General features: G+C 42.7%; 1 protein-coding gene across 2 annotated transcripts in view; it reads right to left on the bottom strand.

Moving 5' to 3' along the window:
* Nucleotides 1–19,506, bottom strand: part of NALCN (sodium leak channel, non-selective) — a 277,231-nt gene that overhangs the window by 36,701 nt on the left and 221,024 nt on the right. For both annotated transcript variants that reach the window (XM_065895809.1, XM_065895808.1), the window contains 9 exons: nucleotides 10,324–10,425; nucleotides 9,843–9,912; nucleotides 7,100–7,191; nucleotides 6,890–7,012; nucleotides 4,849–4,905; nucleotides 4,498–4,618; nucleotides 4,271–4,402; nucleotides 3,147–3,314; nucleotides 733–837 (listed from right to left, as the gene is read on the bottom strand). In XM_065895809.1, coding sequence (XP_065751881.1) covers nucleotides 733–837; nucleotides 3,147–3,314; nucleotides 4,271–4,402; nucleotides 4,498–4,618; nucleotides 4,849–4,905; nucleotides 6,890–7,012; nucleotides 7,100–7,191; nucleotides 9,843–9,912; nucleotides 10,324–10,425 — 970 coding nt within the window. The remainder of the gene's footprint in view (nucleotides 1–732; nucleotides 838–3,146; nucleotides 3,315–4,270; nucleotides 4,403–4,497; nucleotides 4,619–4,848; nucleotides 4,906–6,889; nucleotides 7,013–7,099; nucleotides 7,192–9,842; nucleotides 9,913–10,323; nucleotides 10,426–19,506) is intronic.

Raw genomic sequence — 19,506 nt, forward strand, 5'->3', positions numbered from 1 at the left:
ATTTCATTACGTTCAGCTACTGACATATTGGGGCTGTTCCAGAAGCTAGCCTCCTCTTATAACACCGGCCAAAGAAAGAGAAAGAAAAGAGTAGAGGGACTTCCCTGGCGGTCCAGTGGTTAGGACTTGGCACTTTCACTTCCGGGGCCTGGGTTCAATCCCCGGTCTGGGAACTAAGATCCCACAAGCCATGCAGTGCGGCCAAAAAAAAAAAAAAAAAGAATCGAAAGTATTCAAGCTTGGTTCAAGCTTGAATCTTAGTTGTCTTCATGGGGGAGATTCTGGGCAGCTAAGAGCTAATGCAAGGCCCTGACTTCCTAACAGAGGAATGTGGAGTGGATAAGTCATACGAAGGGGTGTGGAAGTCAAACTCTGCCCTTTGTATTTTGGCGGAGCTGTTTGCTGATATGAGTCTCAGGTCACAGCAGAGGCAGGATTACGTTAGGGAAGACCTAAAGGGAAAGTTTGCACATGGAATCTTGGGTGACTATATGGAAGATGTCAACAGTGGCTTGACCTTGGAATAGGAGGGAGGAACAGGACTGTCTGAGATGTGTTTTAATCTTATAAACCTTTACCAGCCAGAAGAGACACACCGCCTGCTTTAAGCAGAGGGAGTCCATGGGAAGAGTATTCTTAGAGTTCTGTTCTCAAAGCAGCCTCAGCACATGGCTACCCAGGGATGGTAAATGTTCTTGATTTTCATCCCAAAAGACAGAAAAGATATCTTACCCTTCTAATAATGTTGGGATCATTGCACTTGGCCAGTTTTCCAGCAAAGAGCTGAACTCCAAAGCTTGCAAAAACAAGCATTAATGTCAGCAAAAGAATGGAGACCTGAAAGAAATGGGTGAGACAGCAATCTCTTGGTAAAAAATTATAAACAGTAGGTTTGGTTTGAGCAGTGATTATGAACAGGACTTTTAAGAAAACATTGTATGAAATTCACAGTCTTTGGATGCTACCTTTTAACTTCTCCCCTGCAGGTCATTCAATTAGCCTAGCTGGAATGTTAAAAGAAGGAAATTAACAACAGGTTTTGAATTTTTTTTTTTTTTTTTTTTTTTTTGCGGTACGCGGGCCTCTCACTGTTGTGACCTCTCCTGTTGCAGAGCATAGGCTCCGGACGCGCAGGCTCAGCGGCCATGGCTCACGGGCCCAGCCGCTCCACGACATGTGGGATCCTCCCGGACCGGGGCACCCGGTCCCCCGCATCGGCAGGCAGACTCTCAACCACTGCGCCACCAGGGAAGCCCGGGCTAAGGTGTTTTTGACATGACTTGGACTTTTCTGATTTTGAAATCAACACTTTGCTTTATTTTATTTAATGGAACAAAAGAAAAATGTTGAAATAATTCTCTTTCCCAAATTTTCTCAAAATGGATTCATGTGTCTGTTAGCAGAGCCTATGTAAGGGGGATAGTGGCTTTGCTTTCTTGCAAGCATGAGGGCTCAGGGCGTATCAAAGTGCCACACACAGAGGGTGTGAGATCAGAGTCTTGAGAAGCAAATCTGGTAATTGCCTTGTACTCCCTCTGCTGGATGACTATTTTGGTCTCAGCAGACAAAAGTGGCCAAAATACTGAACAAACGATTGATCTCTACTGGTTGAATAATCTAAACATATCCCTTAAAGATACTAAAATTACATAGAAACATCCTCTGAAGCAAGGCTCAAATAAATCATCTTCTGAATTCTATCAGGGCTCAAAGATGCATACACATTCATTGTCAGGTGCTATTCTGTTTTCCTTCAATTCCAGCTGTGGGAAAAGCCACAGTGTTATGGCTTCAGTGCAAAAAAAATATGGAATTTTATAAATTTATTTATTTTTGGCTGCATTGGGTCTTTCTGCTGTGCATGGGCTTTCTCTAGTTGCAGCGAGCGGGGGCTACTCTTCATTGTGGTGTGCAGGCTTCTCATTGCGGTGGCTTCTCTTGTTGCGGAGCATGGGCTCTAGGCACGTGGGCTTCATTAGTTGTGGCACACGGGCTCAGTAGTTGTGGCTTGCGGGCTCTAGAGCACAGGCTCAGTAGTTGTGGCACATGGGCTTAGCTGCTCTGTGGCATGTGGGATCTTCCTGGACCAGGGCTCGAACCCGTGTCCCCTGTGTTGGCAGGAGGATTCTTAACCACTGTGCCACCAGGGAAGTCCCCAAAATATGGAATTTTAAACAGAGCTTTAACAAAGTATTAGCAGGATACTAACACAACATTGTAAATCAACTATACTTCAATAAAATAAAAATTTTAAGAAGTATTAGCAGCTATATGCCTATAGTAACATAAAAGCCTGTCTTTAAAACACCTTAGAATCAACTGTAACTATAGCTATCTTTTCACTATAGGTGTGTTTCTAGACAGCAAGATATAAAACTAGCTTAGTAAGTTAATTCATGTTTTCCATGCACAAGCAGAACTCATTAATAATAAAAAGAATCCTGTGATCACTCCTTTGTTATAAGCCAAAGATTCTTCTTTAACAGACTGTGAGCAAAGAGCCTCTTACTCATTGTTTTATCTGCAGCCCTGCTCTTAGAAGACCCTAAATCAATATTTGCCCAACTAAAAAGTATATTTTCTCCTCAATCATATTTCTAAATGTTCATTACTGTATACTGAGGTAGGGTATACCTGTATGTTACAGTTTTGAAGAGTTGTTTTATGTTAACACTCCAAAGATCAAAGCCAAATTTTGTTCTATATGAATTTGGGAACATAGAAAATGAGATTACAAGCCTAAATGGGTTAATTCCTAATATTGTTTGTGAATTCGATGGTGTTGAAACTTCTTAATTTCCAGATGGGGCAACTAAAACCCAGAGTATAAATTAGGGTCAAGAGTTAGGAATGGAAGTCTCAGAAAATTCTATCTCTTTGGTTTCTCCTTCCACTGTACTTTCCAGAAGGCTTCCCTTTAATTTACTAAAAATATTTGTTGAATTAAATATACCAATAAGCCAGAAGCATCCATGGGTGAAGTCTTTGAATCTGTGTTGTGTTTTCCTAGTACCTTTACAATCTTCTGGCAATAAACAAAATGGTACACTTAACCTTGACAAGCGAGACTCACTTTATCCCCTCATTTGCTACATTAAGAGCTCTACTCCGTGAACCAGGAGTAAAGGGTGGTGACTGTAATGTACCAGAAAAATTTCCTTGAAGCCGCTGAAAAGTTCCCGAACGACTTTCCTCATCTGAGGCACCAGCTTGAATATCCGCAGAGGTCGCAGGCAGCGGAGAACAAGTAAGAGCTGAGCTCCCGACTCCGCAGGCACGTTTTGAGGCATCCAACAAAGAAATATCAAGCTCACCTAGAGGGAAAAAATAATCTCTAGAATTTATGCAGTTTATCCTCTACTATCTACATTTTCTGTGAGCCAGCTGGCCACAAGTTTCCTTTAGCAAAGACTCCACGTGTTATGTGGGGCAAGCATTCGCTGGGTGTACATGCAACTCATCTCTATGGACTTGATCCAGACCTGTGAGCAGCCCCAAAGGAAGTCATCAGGTGTTTGCAGGGGGTGTGAAATGGGGGTGCCCACACCGTGGGTGTGGGTACTCCAGGGCCTCCTGCCCCTTCTTTTAACATATATACTGGAGGCTCCACAGAAGTCAGCAGGATTGAAATTCCTTTGATCAAGGATACTAAACCTCACACTGGACTGAATACTCGCTATTTTGTTAATGATCGAAACATGCTACATGTTAATGGTCACAATTCTCCTTGTTGTGTTGGAAAAGACACTGATTTTATGCCTTCTTGGACATATAGAAAGAAATTTCTTTGAGTCCCTTCCTGTGGTTTCCCCGTTTAGTTTAAATAGATAGTTGAATGGTTGCCTTCTCTGGCCTGGTATTTTGTGTGTTGGAATTGGCATACTCTCTCTAGTTTGCTTTGAGTGATAAGCGGCTCATTGATCACTTATATAGTTTTTGTTTGTTTGTTTGTTTGTTTTTAGTATAGGTGCCACAAGAATTGTGGTGTGCAAACTAGATTTGCTACCTTAGACCTCATTAATGTATGTCTTATGCATACAGGAATGTGGTTGATGTATTTGAACCATATCCACGAATATTTTTAATGCTTTTTATTTAGATTTTACACGCATGCCCTTTACTTGCCTATACTAAACTACTGCTCTACTTAGGAACTCAGTTAATGGCACCTAAACCTCTGTGACTCACGTATCTCACTCTTGTACCAAGAAATGCAGGAGATTTTACAAAACCATTATATTTTATATTCAGGAAATAACCGAAGACTTACAAGATATATAAATATGTCCATGACTCCACCGAAGTCCCTGATGACAGCAGTTGGAGTGAAAAATAAGCCATCTGCCATAATCTTCAGATTAAGCTCAATGCTCATGAATATCACAAACACATACTCGGCGATCTGAAATGGGCAGAAGGCAGGTTGGTCACAATGAATGCAAAAATTGCAGGTCAGCGTTTCTCCGCTTAGCTGTGAGTTGAGATTCGGCAGAGTACCTGCAAAGTGGGTGCGTGCATGACTCTCCGGAAGGGGGATTCGAACATCATGGAAATGCAGGAGCAAACGGTTACGATAATCATGACCCAGTCCAGGTAAGTCACCAATCCCAGCAAATCACTGCCAAAGACCAGACAAAACTGAGAAACGCGAACACTCTAGGAAAGGCTGCCGAAAGTCAGAGACGATGCATCTGTGATTCTATAAACGTGACTGACATTGTTTAAATGAATCGCCAATCGTCTATTTCACAGCACAATATGACAAGAAAATAAAGGGAATTTTTATGCGGCATAAAATAGTACATGGAAACTTCAAATGTGCACGGAAACAGAGTTTGTGATGCTTACTAAAGTTGATGGTACTTTGTATTTTTCACAGCTCCCGTGACCGGATCTGTTTTAGATCTGTAAGAGAGAACAAACATATAAACTCTGTGACACAGTATGCGTGTTATAACTCGGCACCATAGTACGTATAAACATCTCATCTACCTAAAACTTCTCTCACATCCTCTACAAAATGTCTGTTATGATATACGTTAACTGTATGTGACTTTGGAAGGCAGAGAACATTAGATGAAAGAAGCAATTGATGCTTAGGAAAGCAAAGTTTACATTTTTCGAAATGCCTGATTTTAGAATTCATGACGCCATTCAACAATTTCTGACAAAGGTATTACAAAATTAAATTTTGACTTCCATTTAAAAACATTCAGAGTCTTTGCCTTAGCAGTTTGGTGCTGTTCCTCATAATTATTTAATTAAATATCCATAAATTAAATAGAATTCTTCGCTCTGTATTTAATTGTGATCGTGTGGAGTAATTTATACAGAATTTCTTGGGGTGGGGATTTATAACTTTTACTTTCAGGAAGCCCATGACCAGTCTTCAAGAATTAACAATTAGATGTAAACATGGAGACAGCCAATGGGATAATTTCAGATGAAAAACCCAATTTGGGAACTGATCAAATCAACTCTACACTGCCAGCTTCTTCCTGTTGATGCTTTATGAAAACTCAGGGTTTTAAATCACTATCACTCAGGTGCTTTAAACTGCGAAGGTCTTTCTAGAATAGCAGAAAGAATAGTAGACTGGCAGTCAGAGAGGGCCCTAGCTGGCATACTTGAGCAAAGTCCTTACCCTCGGCTGACCTGAATGCCCTCCTCTGTTGGAGAAGAGGGAACACAAATGACCCCAAATGGCTCCTGAGGTCTCCTCCAGCCCTGAGGGGTTAGGAGAATGTATTAGTTTCCTAGGGCTGCTGTAACAAAGGACTGCAGGCTGAGGGGCTTAAATAACAGAAACTTATTTTCTCCCAGTTCTGGAGGTGGATGTCTGAGTTGAAGGTGGCAGTAGGGTTGGCACCTCCTGAGGCTGTGAGGGAAGGATCTGCTCCAGGCCTCTCTCCTTGGTTTGTAGACGGCCGTCTTCACATTGTCCCTCCTTATAGCAGTCTGTGTCCAAGTTTCCTCATCTTATAAGGACACCAGTCATATAGGATTAGGGTGCACCTGAATGACCTCATTTTAATTTAATTACCTCTTTAAAGTCCTTATCTCCAAGTAAGGTCACATTCTAAGGGGCTGGGATTAGGGCTTCAACATCTGAATTTCTCTGGACAAGGGGGGCACAATTCAGCCCATAACATACAGTAATGCTCATACATATGCTACTAATGATGGTATCAGGGAAGGTACAACTACTGAATGGAACGTTTTCACACTTTCTCCAGACTCGTAACGTCTTCTGGATATTTACTCAGAGTTGTGCATGACAAGAATCCCACCTCCTCCACTGGCTGCCTGCTAAACTTGGCTTGGCTTGTCCCAAATGCAGCATCCCCTGGGCTGATCACCCTGACAGCCTCTCGCACATTTCTTCCATGTGGGGAGGGACAGGGACACTGGCCAGTGGGTTTTCTTCTCATAAGAGTTGGTAATAGAAGCACTAGTCAACTTGATTTCTATTTTGCACTATTCTAGAATTATGGTATTTTGACCACAAAGAAACAGCGAGTCTAAAAGAAGATGTGGGCAGTGACCTCAGCTCTGTCATTCCATCTCCCCTTGGTTAACTGTCTCCAAAATAAAATATGGAGTTAACAACTCTGCTATAAACATCTTGGGCGCCTGTGGAACTGAACAAATAAGAATGGCTGTGAAGTGCTTCATAAACGTGTGTTTTCTATAAATGTTAACTACTTGCAACCTTTGTTTGTTTCCCACCTGGTCGGCCGCTCAGCCAAGAGAAGCAGCATGGTCATTTAGCCCACGGTTTATTTGGTGACCCCATCAGGACGACAGGATCCTTCTTCCTCGGATGACAACTCCCCCTGCTGTTTGCATGACTCAGGGCCAAACCCTTGGCTACAGTGGAGTCACTTACGCGTTGAATCGAGCTCGGACCACCACTCGGCAGAAGTTTCTGAACCTGTGCTCCCGACCCACGATGAACAGGGGCTTATCGAAGTACGGGTGGTTCTCCCTCAGCTCCTCTTCCTGCACTTTCCTGGACCAGGAAAATCGTGCGAGAGTTAGGCTAAGGGCACGTCTGCCTTCCCCAAACGAGAGCCTCAAAACACTGCCCTGCCCGTACCTTTTCATTTCTGCTTGCTCCTTTTTCTCCTGGATCATCTTTATTTCACTGTCTTCTCTTTGTGCATTTCTATATCTCACTGTATTGGAATGCTAGAAGTAAAATGAAAGGGGTCACATCAACGTGGGAGATTTTTCTGACAGTCCTCCTCCGAAGATGACCATTAAAAAAAAAGGAAATAAATACTTTCTAAATATTTGAATGGCCACAGTTATCTTAGCAAGGATACTTATTTTTCCTCAAAAGCGTATTTTTTTTTCCAGTGAAAACATTTATTGAGAACCTATTATGTGCTATGCACTGTTGTAGTGCTGTGGATACGGCAAAAGGGGAAAAAGTGACAAAATCCCTGCTCTTGTGTGGCTAATGTTCTCATCAGGGGAGACAGATTAAAAATGAAATCAAAATAAATAAGAAGGTTAGAAGAGGTTTAGTGCTCTGGTTAAAAACAGAGGGGGATAGAGCAGCGGTCCTCAAACTTTTTGGCACCAGGAACCGGTTTTGTGGAAGACAATTTTTCCACAGACCCGGGGGATGCTTCAGGCAGTAATGCAAGCGATGGGGAGAGATGGGGAGCCATGGGGAGCGGCAGATGAAGCTTTGCTCGCTAGCTCACCGCTCACCTCTTGCTGTGTGACAGGCTGAGGATGGGTGTTGCGGACCCCTGGGACACAGGACAGAGAGCACGAAGTTATAGCAGGTCTCGTTAAGGAGCTGTTCTTTGAGCAAAGACTAGGAGGATGCAGGTCACTGGACATTTGGAGAAATGTGCGCTTCTGGGGAGGGGTGGGTCTGTGTGTTCACAGGTTGAACACCCAGGACGCAGGGTGGGTGGAGGACAGGACAGAGAATAGGAAGAGCTGAGGCCAGCAGGATAGCGGAAGGTGGATTATTAGGATCTTGACTCTGGTTTTTACTCCATAGAACAGGAGTCCCCAACCCCCAGGCCACAGAACTGGCACCGGTCCGGGGCCTGTTAGGAACCAGGCTGCACAGCAGGAGGTGAGCGACGGGCAAGCGAGCGAAGCTTCATCTGCCGCTCCCCATGGCTCCCCATCACTCCCCATCACTCCCCATGGCTCCCCATCCCTCCCCTTGGCTCCCCGTCCCTCGCCATGGCTCCCCATCCCTCCCCATGGCTCCCCATCCCTCCCCTTGGCTCCCCATCGCTCCCCATCCCTCCCCATGGTTCCCCATCCCTCCCCATGGCTCCCCATCCCTCCCCATGGCTCCTCATCCCTCCCCATGGCTCCCCATCCCTCCCCTTGGCTCCCCATGGCTCCCCATCCCTCCCCATGGCTCCCCATCCCTCCCCATGGCTCCCCATCATTCCCCATGGCTCCTCATTGCCTGCATCACTGCCTGAAGCATCCCCCACCACACCCCACACCACCACCCCCCGTCCGTGGAAAAACTGTCTTCCATGAAATCCGTCCCTGGTGCCAAAAAGGTTGGGGACCGCTGCCGTAGAAGATGGAGAACGATTGTTCAACTAACTGGATTGATTTTATAGAAAAGCATTCCTTGGATGTAATGATCTGTATCTTCTATCATTTGGAATAAGTGACAAAGATAAAGCTCCCTATTTTATTTTTTGTTTGTTTGTTTTTTTGCGGTACGTGGGCCTCTCACTGTTGTGGCCTCTCCTGCCGCGGAGCACAGGCTCTGGACGTGCAGGTTCAGCGGCCATGGCTCACGGGCCCAGCCGCTCTGCGGCATGTGGCATCCTCCCGGACCGGGGCACGAACCTGTGTCCCCCGCATCGGCAGGCAGACTCCCAACCACTGCGCCACCAGGGAAGCCCTAAAGCTCCCTATTTTAAATGGCTTCTATTCTGGAGGAAAAGACACTAGGAGAGATCTCTTATGAAATTAGCAGAACCCCGTGACCTTTTGCTATGGAGAAGACGAGGTATAGATTTTCGTTATGTGTCTATGTAGAAAATACAATAAAAAGTCTTTAAAGAAGAATTAAGCCTCTGGAATGGAGACTATTCAAATTGGGCCTTTTGTTGTGTATTTTTAAACACACATTTTCAAAGCCATTTTCTAATTTGATGCTTAAGTAGACCATACATTTCTGTGGAATCTCACTGAAGGAAAGCGCTCTGAACTAGTGATTTTTCTTTGTAGTACAGAGCAAACCTGCCACAGCAATGAAGAGATGATGGAAACGAAATCATACCCAGAAAGGATTGTACTGATAGTATTTATCTGCTTGCTTACTGTTCGTATCTTTCACTAGAAGGTAAGCTCCTACAGGGCAGGGATTCTGTCTTGTTTCCCTGCTACTTTTCATCCCTTAGAACAGGACCTGGCACATCGTAAGTAGTTGATAAATATTTTACTGTGTCAGTTAATGAATAGATGAATGACCTAGAGTTGAAAAGCAAAGAAATTCTTGGGAAATCTTGTGCAGTCTTTGACAGAAAAATTCCTCTAGAAATAAAATTTTATTTCCTAGTATGTTAACCCTGAAATGATAGACACTGGACCTGTATTTGGAAATTAGTAAATATTTAAAGTTACGGATGTGATTCATTGCCATAAAATGCTTTAAATGTCTTTAATTTCAGTCAAATGCGTCTGATATTTCACTTTTGTGTTACTATCTAAACGAAGACATGTGCTTTGCAGGATGTCCAGATCTTTCTACGGTTTATGGTCCCTTTTCCGTATTTCAACCATTTAAATACGTTTTCACAATCACACTTCCAAAATCCAAAGCATTGCTTAGAACTTACATCTTGAGTCAGAGTTTCAAGAGACTTCCCCCTGCTGATCCTCTGGCTGTTTGATCCGTGTCTTAGTGACCTAAAACAATCACAACCAACTGATCAATACATCTCGAGACCAAATTTGGACTTTTAAGCAATGACCATCATAAAAATGAAATAAAATAACTCCTGATAGCATCACAAATGCTTAATATTTCTTTTTATAGCACAAGTTATAGTCTATCCACCTGCCTTTGATCTCATCTAACAAAATTCAGAATTTTTCCTTCTGATCTTCAAAGTGAGAATTTGGCTATCATCACCAAGGGAAGGGTTTTTGAAAGATGTTTTGATTCTTTGAATCTCATTGTGAGTTTTGTTACTGTTGCCATTAGCAAACAGAACTCAGCTCTTCACCCGGGCCTGCCTCCTGACCAGGGGTCAGTGATGCTTCCTGTAAAACTCCTTTCCTTCGTTTCTCTGCAGCCTTGTCTTCCGGTGTATTTACCTGCGCTCTTGGCGGATATGGTGCTGCACACTGAGAATTGACCTTTCCTTCGCTGGCTGCCCCTCAAATGATCCGCTCAGCATGCGCTGTCGAGTGCAAGCTCTAGAAAAAAAAGGAGCCGCAGATAAATGCCTGATTTGTACACTTGGGATGAATAATGCATAACTGCTCATTATTCTTCTTCTTCTTAAGGAAACACCAATGATAAGACAAAGTACAGCAAATGACACATTGCCAATAATGTAAATGAGCTTCAGGTTCTATGTCAAGAACACTTTCAAAACAGAACGATCATAGCCACGAAAAGGGGCTGGAAAATAAATAGAAAACAATCCCCTCCCCATATGTCCCCATTCCATCCCCACCCCAAACAGAAGAGCCTCCACCGGGATTCTGTAAGCCGAAGGGCCAGCCTAACCACAGGTACCCATGATGCTGGTTTTCAATTTAGACAGGGAGGTTTCTAATAAAACCCCTTAGGGAAGGATTTGTCCACCTAGGCTCCCGGGCTGATGGAATATATGTTCCAAGGAGATTTTGCAGAACGCTAGGAAAGGGTAAAGTTAGAGGCAAAAAACTAATAGAAAAGACAAGTAATTAAAGCTGGAATGAATACCTAGAGAAACGTCAGCTGAAAGCCTGTGGCTTACAGGTAACCAGTTGCCACTTTCTTTGTAGTCACAAAGCTCTGAAGACTTTTTAAAACATGTTCGCTTTAAACGGTAACCAGGCTTGTGTTAATTTCAGATTTGCTAATGAGTGAAGACAATTGGGTGACTCAACACCTGTGGTGTGAATGATTTGGAGAGAAAACATTTCTTCTCCAGGAAGCTCTCTCCAACTGGAAATGACAGGAATTCCCTTGATGTAGTAGTCAAATGGAAAGAAAAGAAATCCATGGTTAAGAGACCTGTGTTCCAAGGCGACACTGTCATGAACCAGTTGAGGGATCTTTGGGCGCAGTTTCATTCTCCATAAAGCGAGGAAAAGGCCTTGATCTTGAAGAAAACTCATAGACCTAAAATGCAATGATTTTGTGATATGCAAATTTTATGACACCATATGTGTTCAAACTGGAACCCATGTACTTCTGTCACTGCATTCGTAACACTTTCGTATTTATGTCTCCTAAATTGCATTTCTGTATTGGCTTTGAGTTATATTATTACTGTCTGTCTCAGAGTTAAGATCTTCGAGAAAAAAATCTATGTCTGTTCAGCATACTTAAAACAGCATCTCTTATGATATCATGTGTATTTTCAAATACTTAAAAACGGTTTTGATGCCAGTGAAGATAATTACGATGAATACCTATGAGAAATCATACACATGCAACAAATGTAAATGCATGACAGGAAATAATGCCCCCAAATCACTCTTCTTAGTTTAATGAGCAACATGGACCATTTTGAGATAAAATCCAAGTCAAAATTTTATTGAACAACAAGGGTTTATGGCAGTGATATATAGAGACTGTGCTATTTCCAGGACTGCAATGGGGTCGAAGAGGAAGATGCATTTGTAAGTTCAGCTGAGTTGACAAAGGTATAGGATTATCTCATATTATGTACATTATGAATTATTTTTTGGACAAAGGTCTGAAAATCATGAAGGCATTCTGAAAAAACTCTATTTGGAGAACGGTGTTATTCCAGCATAGATATACAGAGCCTTGCCATTTGTGTAAACAGTCAAGACTTAACCTTCAATTTTATATATAGTAGTTTGTATCTTCTAATCCCAAATTCCTAATTTATCCCTGTATAGCAGGTACAAAATACTATATATAAAATAGACGAACAACAAGGTCCTACTGCATAGCACAGGGCGCTATATTCACTATCTTGTAATAAACTATGGTATAATGGAAAAGAATCTGAAAAAGATTCAGATATATATGTATATATGTAATATGAATCACTTTGCTGTACACCAGAAACTAACACATTTTGAATCAACTGTACTTCAATATTTAAAAAAAGACTTGAATTTTAACCACTTAGTAACTTTTACTTTTTGTCACAAGACTCTTCCCTAAAAGTACATAAGACCTATAGGTCTTAAATACAAAACACATACAACTTGATAATAAAATACCCATTTGAGTTGGGCGTCCCTGCTATGCTTGAAGTATATAGAATGTAACTGGCTTTAAGCTGCCTGTGATTAAAAAAAAAAAACAACTGCTGGTGTCTGCCCGGAAGCCCAGTCTTGAGGATGCCTGGGCATCCTTGCTGGAGAAGAGTCAGGACCACACCTGAGACGCCCTCCTCTGACTGAACAAGACAAGCAGGTCTCCATGGAGACAAACCCATATTGGAAGTCCCGCTACCCCCACCCTATGACACCTCCTCTTCCATCTCCTCCACCAATAGCGTGGCTGAAGTTGGGGTGAGAAAGCAACCCCTCTTTTCCTCTTTGCTTCAAGATCAGCTCCCTCTTTTCTGTTGGGTCTAGAGAATTCAGAAAATAATACTCAAATGGGCTGGAGTTTCAGCCATACACATGACACGAATGTTTGCAGTCCATTGGTGAGCCTTCAGGTTCCCTGTGATTCGCAGTCATCTGGGGTGGGGTTGATGGGAGCTGGCTTTTTAGCTCTATCCTACAATCAGAAAACCCGTGCTTAATCAGACTAAGACATCCACTTAAATGTAACATATAGAACCATTTGCCTTTCTATCCTTTTCCTACCACTTCCTTCTACGTTATAAGCGCTGTTTGCTGGAACAATTTCAAACTAGATACTGATGGGAAAAAAAGAAGAAAATGTTCACTAACTCTGGGCCAGTTGAAATACGTAACAGGTGACTTCAGAGCATCAGCCTCGGTGGTTCCCGCTTCCTGGGCGAGAGGCCCCTGCCAGAATCTTCTTGTTCTCTGAGCAGAGGCTGCCGACTCACCTCCTCCTTTCCTGTGGTAACAAGGTGCCCTGTGATCTGAGCAGGGTGAAATCAGGCAGATGGGGCCCTCTTGCTGGGGTGTTAACGGTCCCCTTTGGAGCCTCAGGCTCAATGTGACTCTCTGACCCCCTGTGCCAGACCCACATCCCAGCACCTCACCCCCAGATCTGGTACCAAAACCAAGGCCAACAGTTTCTGTCTTCATTTAGCATTCATTTAGTCCCCTTGCCGAGTCTCTCCTCAGACCAAATGCTCTGACATCTCGTTCTGTCCTTTGAGGATGTCCAGTGTCTTTCAGACTAGGAAACTCTAAAGGTAAATGCTAGGGTTTCTTTGCTGAAAACTGAGGGTCATATTCATAGCAAACTGGGCAAAGGCAATCTTTTTTTGAGGGGGGCACATGAAAGGCAGTTCATGAAAGGCTCTTAAAGGTTTACGCTTCCCCCCTTTTAAGTATGGTGGTAGAATCTTACTAAAATTAAAAGGCAAAATTTTCTTCTAGGCAAGGTATCCATTATAGTTAATAACTAGCTATTTGTCCGTAATAATCACCCTCCCCCCCAAAAAACAGCTAATGGTACAGAAAAAAACTTTTCTACAGATACATATATCCATCTGAAAGAAAACATATGGGGGCTTCCCTGGTGGTGCAGTGGTTGGGAGTCCACCTGCCGATGCAGGGGACACGGGTTCGTGCCCCGGTCTGGGAGGATCCCACATGTTGTGGAGTGGCTGGGCCCGTGAGCCATGGCCGCCGAGCCTGCGCATCCGGAGCCTGTGCTCTGCAACGGGAGAGGCCACAACAGGGAGAGGCCCGCGTACCGCAAAAAAAAAAAAAAAAAAAAAAAAGGGAAAAATCTAATTATATTATACAAGGAGGCTAGTTGTCAAAAACGAGTTCCCTATGGATGAAGGAAGAAACTCAGATAAAAGGAGATGGCTCTGGGGTAGGAGGGGCCTGGCGGGGGCAAGGGTGTGGGAAAGCAGGTGCACTATACTTCCACCCTGAGGACACCTGGGCTTTGAAGCAGGTGTAGGAAGGATGCAACGTTAGGTTTCTGCATAGATAAGACAGCCTCATACATAAGCCATTGTCATATTCTCTGATAAATGTAAAATATTTTGTTATTTAAGAAAATAATAAATTTGGGAGAAAAGTCACTTCAATCTGGCACAATCAGATGCTACTAAGACGCTACATATTCTCGAATGCAATGTGCCAAGGTTCACAGGCAAGTATGGTAAAAGCTTGCTTTATTGTTTTTAAAAGGAAATACACTTTCATTATACATACAAGCATCAACTGTAACCCAAACTAGGAAGTACCACATCACGTTTTGACGTGCGTCATATAATTACAAACTCTGATATAAATGGGTTCTGATAAGTAACATCAAGTGAGAAATAAATGTTTCACCGATGTGAAAGCGCAGGATTATGTCTGACGTTCCGTGTTCCTGCAGCATGTTACTGACTGAGCTTGTTTAATGCTTGTGGCATTTGGCCATCATTAGTTACCTCCCTTATGAGACTGTACATTTCTCAGGGACCATTTCATCACTCAAACCCATATTCCTAGAAGCGCAGTTCCCGGCACGCGAACGGGCTGACGGATGGACAGGACGGATACGTGAAGGGTGAGATGGGGGTGTACAGAGAGTGAAGTGAGGGGAGCATGGGGGCAGGATTTAGAATTCGCTAGTCTCAGGTTCAAAGTAGCAAAGCTGCAGAGGTGTGCAGGTCTCCACCCAGCAGCACAGAAGCGAACAGAAAGTTCTGCCTCTGTCTGGAGGCCAAACGGAGATGATTGGAACCACGCACTTCTGACCTCAGCTTTTCCCATCTGTGGGACCTCAGGCAAGTGACATGCCTTCCCCGAGCCTCCGTGCCCCACGTGTAAGATGTGGTGACAATGACACCTTTGCTACTGACTTCACAGGGAGTGGGAGGAATCAAGTAGGGTTATGAATGTGCAAGCGCTTTGGAAACAAATGCTCGATTTGAATTTTAGTTGCTATTATTGACTTTCTTTTCTTGTCCTATGTCATGGTTGATGTTAAAACATTCCATAGAGGGTGGACGACAGAAGAGCAAGTTGGACACAGATCTGTGTTGGAAAGGAAGTCTTCTCTGTTCTGACCGATCAGCAGTGAGGTACACTGTGGACCAGAGCCACAGCCTCTGAAGCGGTCTCCGCAAACGTATTATTATCCCAAGCAAAGTGATTTCTGAAGTGACCATCCATGGTGTGATTGCGGCAGGTGATTCTCAGATGGCCCCCGATGACCCCACCTCCTGGTTTCCATGCCCGTGTGCAGCCCCTTAGTGTGGGCGGGACTTGGAGACTTGCTTTAAACAAACATAAGGCAGAAGAGATGGAAGAGGTCACCAGACACTGTGCTTTCATCTTCCGCAGTCTCTGGCTTGCTCTGGGGACGAAGGCTGCCTTGTTGGGAGCAGTGCTATGGAGGGACCCCCTTCCTAAAGGGGTGAGGCTGCCCTCCCGTGAACAGCCCTTGAGGAAGTGAAGCATTCATCCGACAGCCCAGGAGGCACACCAGCTCATCCGTAACCGTGCAAGCGAGCTGGGCAGGGCGTTCTGCCCATTCCCGTCAAAATGCCTGCAGCTTTGTGAAGGACCCCGAGCCAGAGACCCCACTAAGCCAGGCTGTGAGGTTATCCACGTGCTGTGTAAATCACTGAGTTGTGGAGTATTTGCAACATAGCAATAGATAACGAATACAGCTACCATCACTGCCTTAAAATCTTCAACATCCTACTGCTCTTCAGAGAAAGATGAAGACCAAAAGCTCAGCTTGACTTGCAAAGTCCTGTAGGGTCTGCTTCCAACCTGCCCTTCCAGCCTCACCCCCACATCGCTGTCACTGGTCCTGCAGTTCCTCACCCATGCCGCACTCCAAACAGCTCCAAGACACTCTGCTTGGACACTGATTACTTCACCTTGTACACAGTAGGCGCTCAAGAAACATCTGTTCCACGAAGGAACCTTGACATCTTCTGCGAAGATCAAGTGTCTTCATTTCTTTTTTGATCCCTTCACGCTCAGGAAGCACAGAAATAATCACAAAGCAGAAACATGCCTTTGAAATAGGCTTTCGTGTCTGAAATATGCTTTCGAAGGGGGAAGTTAAATAATCTTAATTTCATCTCAAGTTAGAATACTACACCACTCAAGAAGCAGGCTGCACACCTATAATAGATGAGACCCTGAAACGGTAACAAAAAACCAGACATTGCTTCTTGCAAGTAGGAAGTTTATAAATCTTTAGCTATATCCTATGAGAGAGCTATTAAGGGAGACTTGCAAGCCAGCATGAAGCTGAGCTGAAATCAACTTCTTCAACGGGAGGTTGGATCTGTCACTGGGAACAGGGTCACTGTGCATCTTGTCTGACAGGAATCTACTGCCAAGCTGAAATAGTAAATATTTAATAGTTATATAACTATTAAATAGTTATTTACTATTTCAGTAAATGAGGAATTTGGCACTTTTCATACTGCACCAATAAGAAATGAGATGCACACATTGTTGAGGCTACTCAGGAACAAGCCTGGTCAGAAGGAAAATTACTCGAACGTTCAATTAAGTTCTATTTTGCCACTTTAAATTTTTCACGAGGATTTAGATGCCTTTTGGTCTCACGTAAGGATCAAAGAAATATGTTTTCAGGAAGAAAGTGTTCATTTCTTTGCTGCCTAGAGAAAAAGCAAAGCTCAGGTTATCGAAGACACACTCTGTGATCTTCAGGGAAGGTCTCGCTCGTCTTAGGGGAAAGACCCTAAGAGTCGTGGCATGAAGGTCTTCAATATCTTCTCTTTATCTCTTCATAACGGCCAGTCCTGGAAGGCCGGTTTCTTAGAAACTCCATCTAGCGGTTTAAAATTAAACAAACTTGGTCGGCCTTCTTGGCTTCTGGAACCGGGAGACACAAGGCTTCAAGTGTCTGGTGAAAAATAATGAAGTCTTTTGTCTTGTCTGAGTGAGGAAATTCTCCATTATGAGGCATATGTAATCCCTTCATCCCTGCTCCCTGGAGGAGAATTACAGTAGGGCATTTTCCTTTTCCCAGTTGGGGTTAATGTGATGCCCTCTCTACCTTTGAAAGTAAAACAAGCCTAGGACCCCTGAGGATGATTCAAATGTGGGAATATTCTTCAGCAAACACACATTCCCAGTTGCAAAAATATTACCCCTGGTTTCTTGCCAAGGCTTTGAAAAAAACATATGAAAGACTGACTCTTTTTTTTTCTTCTTCTCTGCATTGCCTTTGTGCTGTGGAATTTCAATTGCCCCTTATATGACAGCCATATATTTATATAAAATCTTTTATGGAGGTTGAGGGGAGAGAATCATGTCTTAAGAAACTGTCTCTATTTTTCTTGACATTTCTCCATCTAAAATATTTTAAAATTGGCCCAAAGGTGATGGTTCTAAGAGAGATCTTGGAGCTTTATTAGCCTTTAAACACCACTAGTTGTTTATAGAAACAGCAGCAGGGGGTCCTCAGTTTCTTTCTTCTCCGTCTCCACATTTTCTTTCTTAATGTTCCAGAACGAGGGTGTGGGAAACCTGTACCTTCTGTAAGGAAAGAGAGAGGCCTGTGAGTCTTCAAAGTATTTTCATCCGTTATAGAAAACTTAGATTACACGACGATACCATCTGGTATTAAACGTAATTACCACCTAAAGGAACAGCGGTGTAGCTTTGCAGGACACTAAATTTGAAGGATTTCACTCGAATCTTGAGCTGCAGCTTGTCAAGTATTATCAGATGTGGTTAAGATAATGTAATCACATCAACAGACAATAGGAAGATAGTCCTTTAGTGGTAATTATGTAAAACGATGGCTGTAGAACTGGGTAAGAGAAGAGATAATGAGTGTTTCCTGGAAGGGGCTCTTACCTGCCTCCATGTAAGTGACAACGTGATCCTCGAAAGCAGGGACCCAGTGATGCTAATAAGTGAGCGCCTCTGTACCGGCCTTTTGCTGCGATGAGGGAATAGCTGCGTTTTTACCCCAGTTAAGTATCCCGCTCCTTTGTGAGTCAGCCCAGTCCTGAGTACGGCTCTTCAATAGCAACAGTGAATTAGTTCCTTCCAATCTTGTGTTTTTTCATGAAAATGTTTTCATACGTAGACATGTAAATATACCAACAACCAGAACCTCTTGTAGACTGAAAAATAAAAGAAGCCTTACGTCTTATCATACGTAGATACCATACGTGAAAAAGAAAATGACCTCATGGGAAATCCATGCCTTTAGTGCATCTATCCAAATTCAGCAAATGTCTGAAACCCCACATCATTCATTCACTGGGGTTCGAATTTAGTAACCCTGCTGTGGACTCAGAAAAATGTCAATTACAATGCAAAGGTTGAACTTTTTATTATAACAAAAGTGAAATTTTCCAAATATTGCATAAACCGTATGAACCGATTTTTCTAGAGATATGTATTCTCCTATATTATTTACTACTTTACCCTTCGATGATAAAATAGTAAAAGAAAAACCTGTTCAAAATATCTCCTTGAATTTGTTAGGTAAAACTTAATAGCAGCTCTCCTAATCCATAGTACTATTACAAACACTTTGGGGGCTTACCTAAAAATAACCTACAAATCATATACTATGTCAATGAAATATATTTTGATTACCACAAATCAGGTACTACCTAGGAAAACATCTTTAGAATGTATTATTTTACTACGTAAGGTCACGGAGGTTGACTAGACTTCTTTGTGGTGTCATTTCATAATATTTACAAATCCCCGGGAATCATCATGCTGCACACCTGAAACTAATATATGTTAATTGTAGCTCAATAAAATTTTTTCTAGAGTTCAAGGAAAGGAAGTTTGGTTGTTGAAAGCAAAAAAAAAAAAAGAATATAATTATTTTGTTTCAATTAAGTTACATTTCGCCTCCTTGAAACTTTCACCGTTTTATGTTTTATTCAGATGCATGTATCCACAGATCTTATTGCCTCAGTTTATGGTTCTCTGAATACACTTAATTTCCATCTATCTACTTAGTCTCTGTATCTCCAAATGGTCTTCCAAACAATCTACAAGAGTTTTTAAGTATCGGAAAAATCTTAATAAGGAAAATCAACAATTAGGCAGCCTTAATAGGGTCACAGATAAATATTTACAATAATATTTAAACTAAATATTTGATTAATATTTAATGATTTACTAGTAATATATTCATACTAATAGCCTATGTATTTATATCTATAATACAGTAAATGTATTAAT

This window comes from Phocoena phocoena, chromosome 18, assembly GCF_963924675.1.
Source record: "Phocoena phocoena chromosome 18, mPhoPho1.1, whole genome shotgun sequence".
Taxonomy (NCBI): Eukaryota; Metazoa; Chordata; class Mammalia; order Artiodactyla; family Phocoenidae; genus Phocoena; species Phocoena phocoena.